At 42.3% G+C, this 15961-nt stretch overlaps 1 protein-coding gene and 1 pseudogene across 4 annotated transcripts in view; both read right to left on the bottom strand.

The window, feature by feature from the left end:
- The window catches only part of DCUN1D4 (defective in cullin neddylation 1 domain containing 4), an 84789-nt gene extending 81163 nt beyond the window's left edge, over positions 1–3626 (bottom strand). For 3 of the 4 annotated variants that reach the window (XM_042984554.1, XM_042984553.1, XM_042984551.1), the window contains exons 1-2: positions 3563–3626; positions 3309–3369 (exon numbers count right to left, since the gene is read on the bottom strand). In XM_042984554.1, the coding sequence (XP_042840488.1) occupies positions 3309–3369; positions 3563–3568 (67 nt within the window). In that variant the 5' untranslated portion in view covers positions 3569–3626. Of the gene's footprint in view, positions 1–3308; positions 3370–3562 lie in introns of those variants that run through there. The other variant, XM_042984555.1, reaches the window with a different exon arrangement.
- An 11217-nt stretch (positions 3627–14843) lies between these two features.
- On the bottom strand, positions 14844–15238 carry LOC102964299 (annotated as a pseudogene).
- Positions 15239–15961: the final 723 nt, after the last annotated feature.

Below are 15961 nucleotides of genomic sequence, written 5' to 3' on the forward strand. Positions count from 1 at the left end.
TACATGACTATTAGGGTAGCATTAATAAGCTTTTTTTTTTTCTTTGCTAATCTTTTTCTCCAGCCCAACTATACAATGCTTCAACTGGCACTTTTTTTTTTTAATTTTACCCAGGGCCTTTTATTTTACAGAAATCACACCTGCCTAGGGACTTAACAGAGTATTTGAACAAAAATGTATTCATTACCACATGTTCTTTTCTGAATTGGGTATTTTCACCTTATTCGCACAGAGCTAATCAAGTCCTAATGATGTTGCCTTAAATTAGATCTCAGAAGGTATAATTTTCCAGTGGAATCTAAACAATGCATGACGTTTATAGTGACTTTCATGAATATAGCATTGCTTCAGTTACTCCAGCTAGCAGGGTTTGGGCAGAAAGAATAACCATTTTACTTGTACAATGGCTTCTGTGCTGTCAGGCTCTTCGTTTCTCCTCGCCTTTTCTAGCCTGCTTCCATGAATACAATGTCTTTTTAACATCCCTCTCAGGGCAGTACAGGAGGCCCCATCCATCTCCAGACGTCGGTGGCTGCCGAGCATCTCATTATGGCAAAGTGGAGCATTCTGGGAGAGTGGATGGAGCCGGCAGGCAGCAGTAGGAAGTGGGGGAGGGAAGAGGAAGACAGGAGCTGAGGAAAATATATGCTCACTTCCTTGGTGATAACATGTTATGGAAGTAAGAACTTCCTGTTCTAGAAAGGAAGAGGATGTAGGGTGTCAAAACACCTGTGACTAAGCAGATTCCAGCTCCTATAACCCGGTTACATCTTCCTCAGCTACTGCAAGTCTCCTGACACTCATACCCGAACCCCCCAAGAAGAACCCCCCGACAACAGAAGCCATGTTGTGGGAAGAAAGCAATGAATCCAAGTATTTAAGAAAAATATCTGTGGTTCCAAAATAGAAAAAGAATTTGGAGGCGTGCATGTACACACACACACACACACACACACAGGCACACATACACACACGTACAAATCGCTAATTTACCCAATTGAAAAATATTTTCTTCCAACTAACCTGAATGCTTATTACACTTCACTTTGTTACACTGCCTTCGTCCAAGTAGGTTAAAGCAAATGCCCCCAACATTTTGGGAGTCACAGACCCCTTTAGGAAGCATTGAAAATGATGACTCTGTCAAAGGCCTGAAACCCACCTATGCCCACCCCATCACCCCCTAAATTAAGAATTCCTAGATTAGACATTCATTTGAGTTTATATTTCCTTTTTAAAACCCAGGCACTTCAGGGATTAGTCAGTGGCTATGAGTAATTTGTTGATGAGAGAGGAGTTCCACACTACCCTCCCGAGTCTGGCTGACCTCTGAGCCTGCACTCAAGTAGGGGGACCTGAACAGTTTCAGGCTGTGGAGTCGTGGGAGAGAAGGGAAGGCTTGGCTTGGGACAGGGGGCAGCATTTTCAAGACGGTATGGAGATATTGGACTATTGGACAAAGAGCAAGAGGAGGTGCCCAAGATTTCTGTTTCTAAATTTTGCTCCCCTCCAGTTCCAAACGAGGTTGCAGTCAAAACTGCTTTTTCTGCAGCCACCCACACTCGGACTCGGGGTCCTCCCCAGTGCACAGGGGACCTTTTGCCTTCCCTCTCATCTAATTGTTTCACCCTCTCATCCATTCCCTGACCCCAGGCCCTGATCAGCCCCACTGCGCCCCGGGCCTCCCAGCTGCCCTGCCCCACCCCCACAGTCTGGTCAATTTACTGGGGAAGTCTGACCTTGAACCCCTGCCACTGCTCCGTTTCATTCTGCATCCCTCCACCTCCCAATCACGTATTCTGGCTTCAAAGCTCTAACACCACCACCGTAGTCTGTTCTAAACCTCCATTCAAATTTATAACTATAGCTTTGGGACACATTTCAGATTCGCAGATGATAGACCGGCGGATATAAATACTGTATTGGCAAACACTTAAGCACCACTCACTTGGCACCAGGCACTGTTCTAGTGTTCCTGTCAACCCATGTAATCCTCTCCACAATCCCAAGAAGTACAAACTTTCGTTAGACTCATTTTACAGGTGAGGCGACTAAGGCACAGATAGGTGAAGGAACTCCCCCAAAGTCATACAGCTAGTAAATGGCTGAACTGGGAGAAATTAAACCCGAGCAGACTGGCTCCAGATCCGTATTTTCAATCACTTTGCTATATTGCTTCTTTGCATAGCATTGTACAGATGGCTGTGTGCCCACCCTCTCCACCCCTCCCCCAACACACAGCCCAAAGTCCTCTGTTGCGGACGCTGTACCTATTTTTCCAGCAACAGTAGGCAGTCACACCTAGCATAGCTCTAGGGGGCTGGGGCAAATGTCCTGTGTTCTCACTGCCCATCATCAGTGGCAACATGAAACACGGTTTTCCCAGTTCCAGGGTATGGAAATTTATTCTCTTCCTTGTTTTTGTTTTTGTTTTTTTTTTTTTTATTTTTTCTGATATTTACTTATTTTTGAGAGCGATAGAGAGAGCGAGCCTGGGAGGGGCAGAGAGAGAATCGGGGACACAGAATCCAAATCAGGCTCCAGGCTCTGAGCTGTCAGCACAGAGCCTGACGCGGGGCTCAAACTCATGGGCTGTGAGATCATGACCTGAGCCGAAGTCAGACGCTTAACTGACTGAGGCACCCAGGTGTCCTTATTCTCTTCCTTGTTAAACCTATTTGGGGACCTGGTAACAGGACTACATGTTGGGGTCTGTAAGAGTAGGGCCAAAAGTAGCAGAATATTGTTACGGGCAATTCGACTTTAAAGGGTTGCCAGTGCGCGTGGGTCAAAACTGTGCCTCTTGCCCCTGCCTCCCTCTTGACCTTGCTGAGCCTTCTCTCCCTTTTCCGGCTCCCCTTCCAGCAGTCCAGGGCCCCGTTGTGGTGCCTGGTGGCTGGCCCTCCAGGACAGAGGGCGCCCATTTTCAGGATGAGGTCCGCCCTTAGTGAGTAAGGAGAAACCTCTTTGTTCCCTGATAGGAGCAGGATTGAAGAAGCCAGACTTGAGTTTAAACGACATCCTGGAGGGCAGACACAGAGGGGTTGCCTGAAGAAGTGGAAGGAGAATAGGCCGGTCCTGAGAGGTTATTGCACTCTGTGCTCCCCGGAAGGGGGTTAGGGCCCATTCCTCCTGCTGGTTTTTGCACCAGGCAATGGAGACACTTCTTTCTTCCCTGTCTCTGAGTCACTCTGCCACTATTGGAGCCCAAGACACAAGGGCACCGTGTAGACCCCAGGGCGACCAGCCTGCTTTCACACACCCTAGAGGCGCTTGTATTCGGGACTATTTTGATGATTAAAACTTACCTGTCCAATGTCTCATTCCCTCAGCTCCTTGTGCATGACTGGCTTGCTGTTCTCGGATAAGCTAGTTCAGGGGAAACATAGATGTGTTAAGATAGTACCCCTTGCAAAGATATTTACATTTGAAAAAAAAAAAAAAGACTCCCGACAAACACCAATAACATACTTCCCACAGCCAGCCTCCCACCCCAGGTCTGCCCACGTCTGTCTCTCCTTTACAGCTCCTCCCCAGCCTTTCCCACTCAGCACAGGTTCACCTCCATTAAGCCTTCCTTGACTGAGGCTGCCCACAGTCATGTCTTTTTCCACTTAGTACCTTCAGCACTAGAATGGAACTTGGAAGGAGTGAACGGAACCAGAACAAAAGGGAACAGAACGTTGGACGGGACAATCTCAGAGATGAGCTGGGCACAATCCCTCATCTCACAGGTGAGGAAGCACAGACGCAGAAGTGACTGGTCAGACACTGCCCAAGGCAGGCCAATGGCTGGGTGGGGACACTTGGATGCTTTTCTGCCCGGCCTGCCCCTCTTTTGCTTCTTTTGGGGAACTACTCACCCCACCATTCATCAAACAGAGTTATGATAGCCAATCAGCATGCCTCCCACTCCCAGTGAGCACATGATCTCTTGCTAGCTCATTCATTTATTTATGAAATGACCAATATCAATGGCCTTCCATGTGCCGGACACTGCTGGGCTCTAGAAATTACACGTTGAGCAAAAACAGACCCAATTGCTGCCCTCATGGAGCTTATGAGATTTCAAAGGAGGCATACCTTAAATAATCATGCAAGCAATGTAAAATTGTGTTTGTTTTTTTTTAGAGAGAGAGAGAGCACGTGCGGTACAGGGAGAGAGAGAATCTTAAGCAGGCTCCATTCTCAGCGTGGAGGCTGATACGGGAGTCCATCTCACAGCCCTGAGATCACAACCTGAGCCAAAATCAAGAGTCGGATGCTTGACCAACTAAGCCACCCAGGCCTTCCTAAAATTGCTATTTTAACAAGTAATAAGGAGAAAAAGTACACAGTTGTTTTTTAAGTTTATTCATTTACAGAAAATGAATGGGAGAAGGACAGAGAGAGAGGGAGGGAGAGAGAATCCCAAGCAGAAGTCAAGTGCTGACAGCATAGAGCCTGATGCAGGGCTCCAACCCATGAACCGTGAGCTGAAATCAAGAGTCCGAAGCTTAACCGACTCAGCCACCCAGGTGCCCCTCAAGAGCTTACAATAGGGGAGCTGGCTCAGCTACTCTGCACAGGTATATAGTTTGTGCACTGCACAATGGGGCACAGCCATGGGGGCAGAGGGCTGGAATACCACTTAAACAGCCTGCTCACCAACCCATGGGGCTTGGTGTGAAGCTGTGTTTGCTCAGAGGAAAGGGTACTTTGTTCTTGACACACTGGGCACTGTCCACCCAAAAGGGTCATCATTTTCTAGTTTGTCCCAGAGGCTCAAAGAGACCAGCCAGGACTCGGTGTGATTCAGTAAGAGAAATGAGTGGAAAGAGGGCAGGTTGCCCCGAGGAGGCAACTGGAGACACATGAATGATGGGTAGTAAATAAACTAAGTGGAAAGGAAGAGCTTTCCAGACACAGGGAACAGCCCTTGCAGTGACTTCGTCATGATGGCTATCTAGTTCCTAGTTCTAGTCACTTCTGAGTCTTAGCTGATGCCTCGCCTTTCCAGGGCCTTGCTCTCATAACATCACATTTTCTATTTACAGTTCAAATTTAGTTTCTGTCACGTGCAACTGGAGAGTCCCAGCTCATAGAGCAAAGCTGCTCCAGCTCTCCCTCCTCCCAAGACTGTTGGGCCTCCTCCCTCGGCCACGCCCCCATCCCTCCATGTCAGAAACCTCTACTCTCTAAGACTGCCTCATCTTCAGAGCAGGAACTCTGTCTTTGATGATCTAGTATTGTCTCCGGCATGTAATGGAAACTCAGTATAACATCAAGACTTGAGTCACTCTTAATGGCGGTCATTCTGTCCACTGTGACTGGATGAAGTGAGTATTAGAGTACAGAGTAGCTTTTCTGTGTGTCTCTCGTTGCCACCAGTTCGCCTGTGATTTCTACTGGGCCTGAGTGTATGCAGACTCCAACTTATGCTTATGTTAATAAATGGCTCTGGTTTGTCTAGAATTTGGCTGTGGAGGGCTGGTGGGATTGATTTCATAAGCAAGAGTCAGCAGCTTTTATTCTGTCTCTGCATGCTGAGTGCTAGTGGGCTGCCTTTCAGGTGAAGCATTTTCTAGATCTGACATAGCTGGATGTTAAATATGCCTAACGCCCTGTTTAGGGGTGTCAGGCAACTTGAAATCCTCTGTCGTTTTGTCAGCCGAGAACAGTCTGCTTTCCCATTGGTCTTTGTATTATTCCCAAATTAAGGACAGTCCTTCTTTTGGGTATATCCTTCCCCTTTAATTCCAGGGCCTGAAGAATTTCAGCTGCATGCAATATCTCATGCCACTGTGGCTATTAGCTTTGTTAAAGGAGCTGGTATTTGAGGTTTTGTGAGACTCGAGTCCCCTTTTACTAAGCCAAGCTCTATTGGCTTGAGATGCAGGCTGTCCTATGGAGGCTGCTGAATAAGCCAACATTTGGAAATAAGATTCATAGAATTAGGTTCCTTTTCTTCCCTGTATCTCCAGATCCAAGAGACTCTGCCATTCTTTTCTCAATTCATCAGACACGAAGGGAAACACAAAGATGATGCATCCATCAGATCCTTTCCATACTTCCTTCACCACAACTCCCACGCCAACAAGACTATTGAAGCCAGGTAGAAGGGTTATGAAAACATAACGCACCCAGACTTTGGAAAGGCAGCCAAGGCTTGAACATTGGCTCTTCGGCTCAACATGGGACACATTATTTGAACTCTCTGTGCAATATTCCTTTATTTTCGAAATGAGCATGACAGAACTGTTGTGAGGACTCAAACAGATGAGACGTGTGGTAGACAGAGTAATGACACCCCAAACATGTCCACACCCTCATCCGGGAAACCTGTGAATATGTTACTTAACATGGCAAAAGGGACTTTGTACGTATGATTAAGAATTCTGAGATGGGGAGATTATCCTGGATTCTCCCGGTGGGCCCTCTGTAATCACAAGGATCCTTACAAGTGAAAGAGAGAGGCAGGAGGGTCAGAGTCAGAGAAGGAGATGTGATGAGGTCGGAGCGAAGCAGCTGCTAGGAAGGGCCAAGGAATCCTGGCGTCTTTTAGAAGCTAGAAAAGGCAAGTAAGTGAATTCCTTCCAGGAGGAACACAGCCTGACAACACCCTGACTTTACAGCCCCATGAGACTCATTTTGTACTTCTGATTCAAGAACTATAATAAGTATGTGTGTTTTAAACCACTACATTTATGGCATTTTGTTACAGCAGCCATAGGAAACTAATACAACAGTATGTAAAGTATTTACCTGCTAACATACCATAAATCGTGGCTGTTACTATTATTTTTATTTCCTTTAATCAGATTTCTTTTGTTGTAAATGATAGAAATTCAATCAATGTAGCCAAGACCAAAAAAAGGGTGGAGAGGGGAATTTTTTGGCTCAGATAATCAAAAAAAGGCAAAGCAAGTGTAATAATAGAAGCAAATTTATTTATTGAATGCTGGTCCTGGCACTGAGAGGAGGGCCATGGTGGCTGACCTAGGGCCACATATGAAAAGTAGAGGCTCCTATCCAGGACTTCACCTCTTAAGAAAATGGTGCAGAGGTCCAAGAGTGAATTAGAGATGGTTTCTTGACTGCAGGAAGGTTGAGGGTCCAGGGGCAGAGAATTCAAGAGTAGCAGGGTCTAACACGAGCCGGAAGTCCAAAGCACAAAACTTCTACGGCAGGATCTAAATCATGCTCTACCCTCCTTGGCTCTCACTTCAGCCAGGTTTTTCAAACTTCCCATGCATTCTGTGAGCGTCCCAAAGCCTTCCCATGAATTCCTCATCTGTGTAATTTAACCAGAGTCGTTACATTGTATACAATTGAGAATCCTGCCAAGCTTAGCAGAGATAGTCCAGCCTCAGGGGGCCACTGGATCCGGGAACTAGAACTCAACAGGACACTCTTCCCGTGGTTCTCAACTTGGTAGGGTGCATTCTTTTACGGTTGGGGTCACTTCTCAAAACGTGTGATCTTAGGACAGAACTCTGATTGGCAGGGCCTGACTCACATGATCATACCAAAGCCTATCAGTATGACAGGAAATGGAATGGAATTGGCCAGCCCTGAATCATAAACTGTCTTCTGAGGCCAGGGGTATTGGATACTATGATATGAAGCCCCAAAAGAACAACATGAAGTTAGTAAGGGGTAGTTTTCTAAGATAGTGTGAGTGTTCTTTCCAGAAGAATAGAGGGAAGGAATGCTAAGCAAGGCTTTTTTTTTTCCAGAAATGTCTACTTCATAATTATTATTTTGTAATTTTATGAGAATTTATGTGTTTATTTAAATAATACTTGTTTAGCATTTACTATGTGCCAGGACTGTGCTGAACTCTGGGGATACAACGATTAACAAAACATAAAAATTCATGTTCGGCTATTCAAGGGACCTCAAATAGCCAAAGCAATCTTGAAAAATATGAATAAGGTTGGATGATACACATTTCCCAATTTCAAAACTTACTACAAAGCTACAGTAGTCAAGACGATGTGGTACGGACATAGTGATAGACATATAGATCAATAGAATAGAATTGAGAGTGCATAAATTAAAATTCTGAGGATTAATATTTAAGTGATTTTCAATAAGGGTGCCAAGACAATTCAATGGAGAAAGGATAGTCTTTTCAACAGTGGTGCTGGGTGTCCACGGGCAAAAGGATTAACTTGGACTGCTCCCTCATACCATATACAGTAATGAACTCAAAATGAATCATGGGCCTAAATGGAAGAGATAAAACTATAGAACTCTTATAAGAAAACATAGGCATAAATCATTGTGAACTTGAATTAGACAATGCTTTCTTAGATAAGACACCAATAGCACAAGCAACAAAAGAAAAATACAGATAAATTGGACTTCATCAAAGCCAAAAACTTTTGTGCTACTAAAGACACCATCATGAAAATAAAAAGACAATCCACAGAATGGGAGAAAATATTTTCAAATTATTTATCTAGTAAGGGACTTGTATCTGGCCAACATAAAGAACTCTCACACCTTTAAAAAGATTATCTGTACTCTGAAAACTATAAAACACTGATGAAAGAAATTGAAGAAGACACATAGAAATGGAGAAACATTCCATGTTCATGGACTGGGAGAACAAATATTGTTAAAATGTCTGTACAACCCAAAGCAATCTACACATTTAATGCAATCCCTACAGCATTAATGCAATTCCAATAGCATTTTTCACAGAGCTGAAACAAACAATCCTAAAATGTGTATGGAACCACCAAAGACCCCAAAGAGCCAAAGCAACCTTGAAAAAGAAGAGCAAAGCTGAAAGCATCACAATTCCAGACTTCAGCTTATATTACAAAGCTGTAGTGATCAAAACAGTATGGTGCCAGCACAAAAATAGATACATATATCAATAGAACAGAATAGAAAACCCAGAAATGAACCCACAACTATATGGTCAATTGATCTTCAACAAAGCAGGAGAGAATACCCAACGGGGAAAGAATCTCTTCAACAAATGGTATTGGGAAAACTGGACAGCAGAATGCAAATGAAACAGGATCACTTTTGTACACCGAAAACAAAAATAAATTCAAATGGATTAAAGACCTAAATGTGAGACCTGAGACCATAAAAACCCTAGAGGAGAACACAGGCAGTAACCTCTTTGACATTGGCTATAGCAAATTCCTACTAACTACGTGTCCTGAGGGGGCACTTGGGTGGATCAGTGGGTTAAGTGTCCAACATTGGCTCAGGTCATGATCTTATGGTTCTTGAGTTCAAGCCCCACATCAGGCTGTGTACTGACAATGCGGAGACTGCTTAGGATTCTCTCCCCCTCTGTCTCTGTCCCTCCCCCACTCACACTTTCTCTCTCTCTCTCTCAAAATAAATAATAAATAAATAAATATCCTAAAGCAAGGGAAACAAAAGTAAAAATAAACTATTGGGACTTCATCAAATTAAAAAACTTCTGCACAGCCAAGGAACAAATCAACAAAAATAAAAGGCAACATACAGAATGAGAGAATATATTTGCAAATGACATATCTGATATCCAAAATATATAAACAACTTATCAAACTCAATACCCAAAAAACAAATAATCCAGTGAAGAAACGGACAGAAGACATGAATAGGCACTTTGCCAAAGAAGACATCCAGATGGCCAACTGACATATGCAAAGATGCTCAACATCACTCATCATCAGGGAAATACAAATCAAAACCACAATGAGATACCACCTCACACCTGTCAAACGGCTTAAATTAACAACACAAGAAAGAACAGGTGTTGGCGAGGATGCGGAGAAAGGGGAACCCTCTTGCACCGCTGGTGGGAATGCAAACTGGTGCAGCCGCTCTGGAAAACAGTATGGAGGTTCCTCAAAAAGTTAAGAATAGAACTACCCTCTAACACAGCAATTGCACTACTAGGTATTTTCCCAAAGAATATAAAAATACTAATTGAAAGGAATACATGACTCAATGTTTAGAGCAGCATTATCTATAACAGCCAAATTATAGAAACAGCCCAAGTGTCCATTGACGGAAGAATGGATAAAGAAGATGTGATATATATATATATATATATATATATATATATACACAATGGAATATTACTCAGCCATAAAAAAGAATTTGTGATGACGGAGATGGAGCTAGAGTGTATTATAAGTGAAAAAAGTCAGAGAAAGACAAATACCATACAATTTCATGCCTATGTGGAATTTAAGAAACAAAATAAATGAACAAAGAAAAAAAAGAAAGAGAGAGAGGGAGAGGGAGGCAAACCAAGAAACAGACTCTTAATTACAGAGCACAAACTGATGGTTACCAGAGGGGAGGTGGGGCGGGGTGGGTGAAATATGTTATGGGGATTAAGGGGGGCACTTGTCATGATGAGCACAGGGTGATGTATGGAAGTGTTGAATCACTATATTCTACACCTGAAGCTAATTACACTGTATATTAACCAACTGGAATTTAAATACAAACCTTAAAAAAAAGATATGTAACCCAATCAAAAAAGAGCAAAAGATCTGAATAAACATTTCTCCAAGGAAGATACACAAATACCCAATAAGAACATGAAAATGTGCCCAGCATCTTAGCTATTAGGGAAATACAGATCAAAACCTCAATGAGGACATTTAACATTTACTAGGATGACTATATGAAAAAGACAGATAATAACAAGTCTTGGCAAAAGGCTTAGAGAACAAGTGTTGAAGAAATTACATTGCTAGTGAGAATGTAAACTTACAGCTGTTTGGAAAATAGTTTGGCAGTTCTTTAAAGGTTAAGCAGAGAATTACTCTATAACCCAGTAATTCCTCTCCTAGTTACATACCCAAGAAATATGAAAACATATATACACACAAAAACCTATATATAAATGTTCATGGCAGCATTATTCATATCCATTAACTGATGAATGGATAAATAAAATGTGAATATCTATACAATGGAATACTAGTGAGCCATGAAAAGGAATGAAGTACAGATACTCTATGGCATTAACCTTGGAAACATGCTAAGCAAAAGAAGCCAGTCACAAAAGACCATGTATTGCATAACTCCAATTTTATGAAATGTCCAGAATAGGCAAATTTATAGAGACAAAAAGTAAATTAGTCACTGCCTATGGCGGGTGGAGGGAGTGGCGGATGGCAAGAAAGAGAGTGACTGCTAATGGGCATGTATTTTGCAAGGAGAAATGAATGAAAATATTCTAAAATTGGAATGATGGTTAGACAAATCTGTGATTATACTAAAATGCATTTGTGTACCTTTTATTAATGTTTATTTATTATTGAGAGAGAGAGACAGAGTGTGAGCAGGGGGGGATGGGTAGAGAGAGGAGACAGAGAATCTGAAGCAGGCTCCAGGCTCTGAACTGTCTGCACAGAGCCCATGAACTGCAAGACCATGACCTGAGCTGAAATCAGATGCCTAACTGACTGAGCCACCCAGGCACCCCCAAATTGTATACTTTGTAGGTAAATTGTGTGGCATGTGAATTATATCTCAATGTTAAAAAAAAAAAATCCATGCCCTCATTGAGCTTGCACTCTATTGGGAGATGTTTATATATAAATAAACATAATGTTTTCAGTGTTGCTAAAGCAAATTCTAAAGCAGAATGGGGGAGAGGGAGGTCTGGAGAGTGGGCAGAGGCTGCAATTGTAACTAGAGTATTATTGAAGGCAAAGAAGATTACACATGAAGAGACCTACAGCAGATGAGGGTACAAGCCCTGGGGAGATCTGGGATAAGAGTGCTCTAGGCAGAGGAAACAGTAAGTGCAAAGGCCCTGAGGCAGGAGTATCCCAATCACATTGATGAACAGCAAGGTCAGTGTGGCTGGGGAGACTTTCTTTCTTTCTATTTTTTTTAGGGGCCCCTGGGTGGCTCAGCTGGTTGAGCGTCTGACTCTTTATTTCAGCTCAGGTCATGATCTCATGCATGGTTCATGAGTTCAAGGCCTGCATAGAACTGTCAGTTCAGAGCCTGCTTGGGACTCTCTCTCTCTCTCCCTTTCTGTCCCTGCTGTGCACTCTCTCTCTCTCTCTCAAAATAAATAAATGAAAGAAGAAAGAAAGAAAGAAAGAAAGAAAGAAAAGAAAGAAAGAAAGAAAGAAAGAAAAAGAAAGACAGACCAAGTGTGGACAAGGATGTGGAGAAATTACAACCATTCCATTTCTGGAGGGTATGTAAAATGTTTCAGCCACTGGGGAAAATAGTTTGGCAGTTCCCCAAAAGGTAAACAGAATCACCATATGACCCAGCAATTCTGTTCGTAGGTAGGTGTACCCCAAACAATTGAAAACAGCTACTCAAACAAATACATGCACATGAACAGGCAGCACTATTTATAATAACAAAAAGGTACGAACAACCCAAATATCCATGGATAGATGAGTGAATAAATTAATTTGTGGTGTATGCAGACAATGGGGTATTATTAGCCATAAAACTGAAGAACTGATCCATCCACAATGTGGATGAAACTTAGAAACTTGGAAACATGTGCTACATGAAAGAAGCCATACACAAAAGGTCACATGTTCTGTGATTTCGTTTTATGTGAAACATCCAGAATGGGTCGGTCTGTAGAGACAGACTAGATCAGCAGTTGTCAGGAGCTGGGGGTAGGAGAGAGGAGAGAGTAACTGCTTAATGGGAAAGAGTTTTATTGAGGGATGATGAAAACGTTTTGGATTAGGCAGAGGTGGTGGTTGCACAACATTGTGCCACTAACTTGCCCCTGAATTGTTCATTCTAAAATGGTTAATTTGTTGTTAATTTACCTCAATTAAAAAAAATAATAATGCATTCAAATTTAGGCCTTTTATTATATACCTCAACAAAAAAACAACAAAGCATTCAAATTTTGGCCTTTTATTATTGTCTTTAAATGTTTACTTGTTTTTGAGAGAGAGAGAGAGAGAGAGAAGGGGAGGGGCAGAGAGAGAGAGGGGGACAGAGGATCCAAAGTGGGCTCTGTGCTGACAGCAGGCAGCCCGATGCGGGCCTCGAGCTCACAAACCATGAGATCATGACCTGAGCTGAAGTTAGACACTTAACCGACTGAGCCACTCGGGTACCCAGATCTTTTATTATGAATATGAAATAGCCTAGTAACATACCTGTGAAGACACCGTAATCTAAAGTGCTCTACTGTAGCAATATCGCTTCCTCCCCCCCCCACCCCCCCCCCAGCAATATCACTTCTATTTCCCTTTAATTCTCAGCTAAGTGCTTGCCACTGTGTATCACCTAGAGATGCGTGGATTGTCAGGTAGGTGTGTTCTTATAGACATACAGGTTGATTCTGCTCCCTTTTCTAGCAGCTGGCTTCTTTTGAAGGGGACCTACTCTTGATTACCTTAGTTCACTTATCAATCCTATCTTAGCAATCTCAGAGATACCTGTAGGTCTTATTTCCTTGCACTTGTTAACATCTCAAGCCTACTTTGTCTTGCCACTGTGCAAGCTCCTCAAAAGTGGAAACTGTGGATCAATTGCATCAGAATCACCTCACCCCAAATCCAGACTTACTGAGTCAAACTATCTGAGGGGTATCCCCAGAATCTGAATTTTTATTGAGCAGCCCTGCCACATGCTTTTGTGTGTAGATATTTAAGACCACTGTTCCAGATTCCCCTTTAGTGGTTAATTTACTAATTCATTCAACCATTCATTGAGTGCCCATCCAAGCAGTTCCCTAAATACTACAGTGAAAAAAGAAATGGAAACCACAATTGGTAAAAAAAAACAAACAAACAAACAAGAAACCTGTATTTTTGATTTGCAAAATAGATCAACTGTACCAAATCATAATATGCAATATAAACTATCTAAACGCAAATTATTTTAACACTAGCTCATTCAGACCCATATATCCCAAGATAAGGCTATAGTAACAGTCACTTCACGTGGATTCATTTCTGTGTTCCAAAGACCACAGACAGTTCTAGCAACCTGCCAGATTTACAAATTCTGTCAATCCTGACCTAACCCCAGTCCTACAAACTCTGCAAGCACTCTTCCCTAATTTTCCTCTCTGGAGACCCTACTGAGATTCCATCCAGCTCATGTTTTTCCTTGCTCACAATTTCAGTAAACTCAGCTTGTATAAGCAGCAGGTGTCCGTGGTGTTCTTTTTGTTGGGCTTCAACAGCAGGTACAGATATGAAATTGTTATTTTCTTCTATGAATTATTGTTTATCTCCTTTACTGTTATTTTGCATTCTGTTTTATGTGATACTATTCCTAGAATCTAAATTTAGTGTATCTGTGCATTTTCCTCCGGAGGCACATCGATCAAGACACATCCATTGGCTGCTTACTCTCTACACCTCGAGAACAGAGTATAGGAGAGTTATTTCAAGAGTTAAGTTACTGAAGCAATAACAATCCCACAGTCTTCAGCAATTTGAAATGTGTCTAGATCCTGTGGAAACGAGGGCTGTGATTCCTGAAATGTTGCCAGGGTGTCTCTCAATGTGGATTTAGTCTCCTTCATCCCATTCAGGATTTAGAGGATACATTCAATCAAGATTCCTCTTTTTCAGCCCTGGACATTTTTCTTCTATTTCTTTATTTCTTTCCCTCCAGTCTCTTCATTACTTACCTCTACACAAAGGCATAAACTTCTAGACCTATCCACCATGAGTCTTAACTTTTATCCCCTCCTTAACCATTTCATTTTGTTTTGTTTTTATTTAAATTTTAGTTAACATACAGCACAATATTGGTTTCAGGAGCATTCAGTGATTCATCACTTACATACAATACCCAATGCTCATCACAAGTGCTCTCCTTTTTCTTTTCTTTTTTTTCCAGTGAGGCATTTTATTAGTATGAATGTATTACATCCCTAGAAAAAGAATCCCAGGACTTTCCCTCCTGTGTGTTTTCGTCTTGCTTCTTCATGGTCCATGATGCCAGCTGAGGTTGTCAGTACAACGAAACCAAACTGGTGGGATGGGAGCAGATTATTCTGCCATTTTTCTAGATCTTTGAGTTGTACATCAAACCTGGGGCTGATCACTCCACACTTGTTTAACCTGCCTCTGAGGTTCACAATTTTTCCAGCTCTCTGATCATCGATGATTTCAAATTCACCAATGTAGCCATGCTTCATCATCACAGTCAGAAATCAGACGATGACTTTGGAGAATGGCCTGATAAGAACCTGGCATTTGCCTGTCTTTTCATCATTGTTTATGCTCTTGAGAGCATCTGCCAGGACATTCAGGCACACCATTATGGCAGCACGGAAAGATGGTGGACAGAGAGCGTCCTCCTTAATCCCCATCACCCATCTAGCCCATCTTCCACCCACCTACCTCTGTCAACCCTCAGTTTGTGCTCTATTGTTAGGAGTCTCTTGTGATTTTTTTCCCTCTCTTCTCTCCCCCTACTTCTCATATGTTCATCTGTTTTGTTTCTTAAATTCTACATATGCATGAAATTATATTGTATTTGTCTTTCTCTAATTGATTTCACTTAGCATAATATACTCTAGCTCCATCCACATCATTGCAAATGACAAGGTATCATTCTTTTGACAGCTGAGTAATATTCCATCATATATATATATATATATATATATATATATATATGCCACATCTTCTTTATGCATTCATTAGTCAATGGACATTTGGGCTCTCTCCATAGTTTGGCTACTGCTTATAGTGCTACTATAAACATTGGGATGCATGTACCCCTTTACATCTGTATTTTTGTACCCTTTGGGTAAATACCTAATAGTCCAATTCCTGGAGCATACAGTAGTTCTGTTTTCAGTTTTTTGAGGAACCTCCGCACTGTTTTCCAGAGTGGCTGTGACAGCCTGCATTTCCACCAACAGCGCAAATGGGTTCCCTTTTCTCCTTCCAACACCTATTGTTTCCTGTGTTGTTAATTTTAGCCATTCGGACAGGTGTGAGGTGATATCTCATTGTGGTTTTGATTTGCATTTTCCTGATGA

The sequence above is a fragment of the Panthera tigris genome, chromosome B1, assembly GCF_018350195.1.
Source record: "Panthera tigris isolate Pti1 chromosome B1, P.tigris_Pti1_mat1.1, whole genome shotgun sequence".
In the NCBI taxonomy this organism is placed as follows: Eukaryota; Metazoa; Chordata; class Mammalia; order Carnivora; family Felidae; genus Panthera; species Panthera tigris.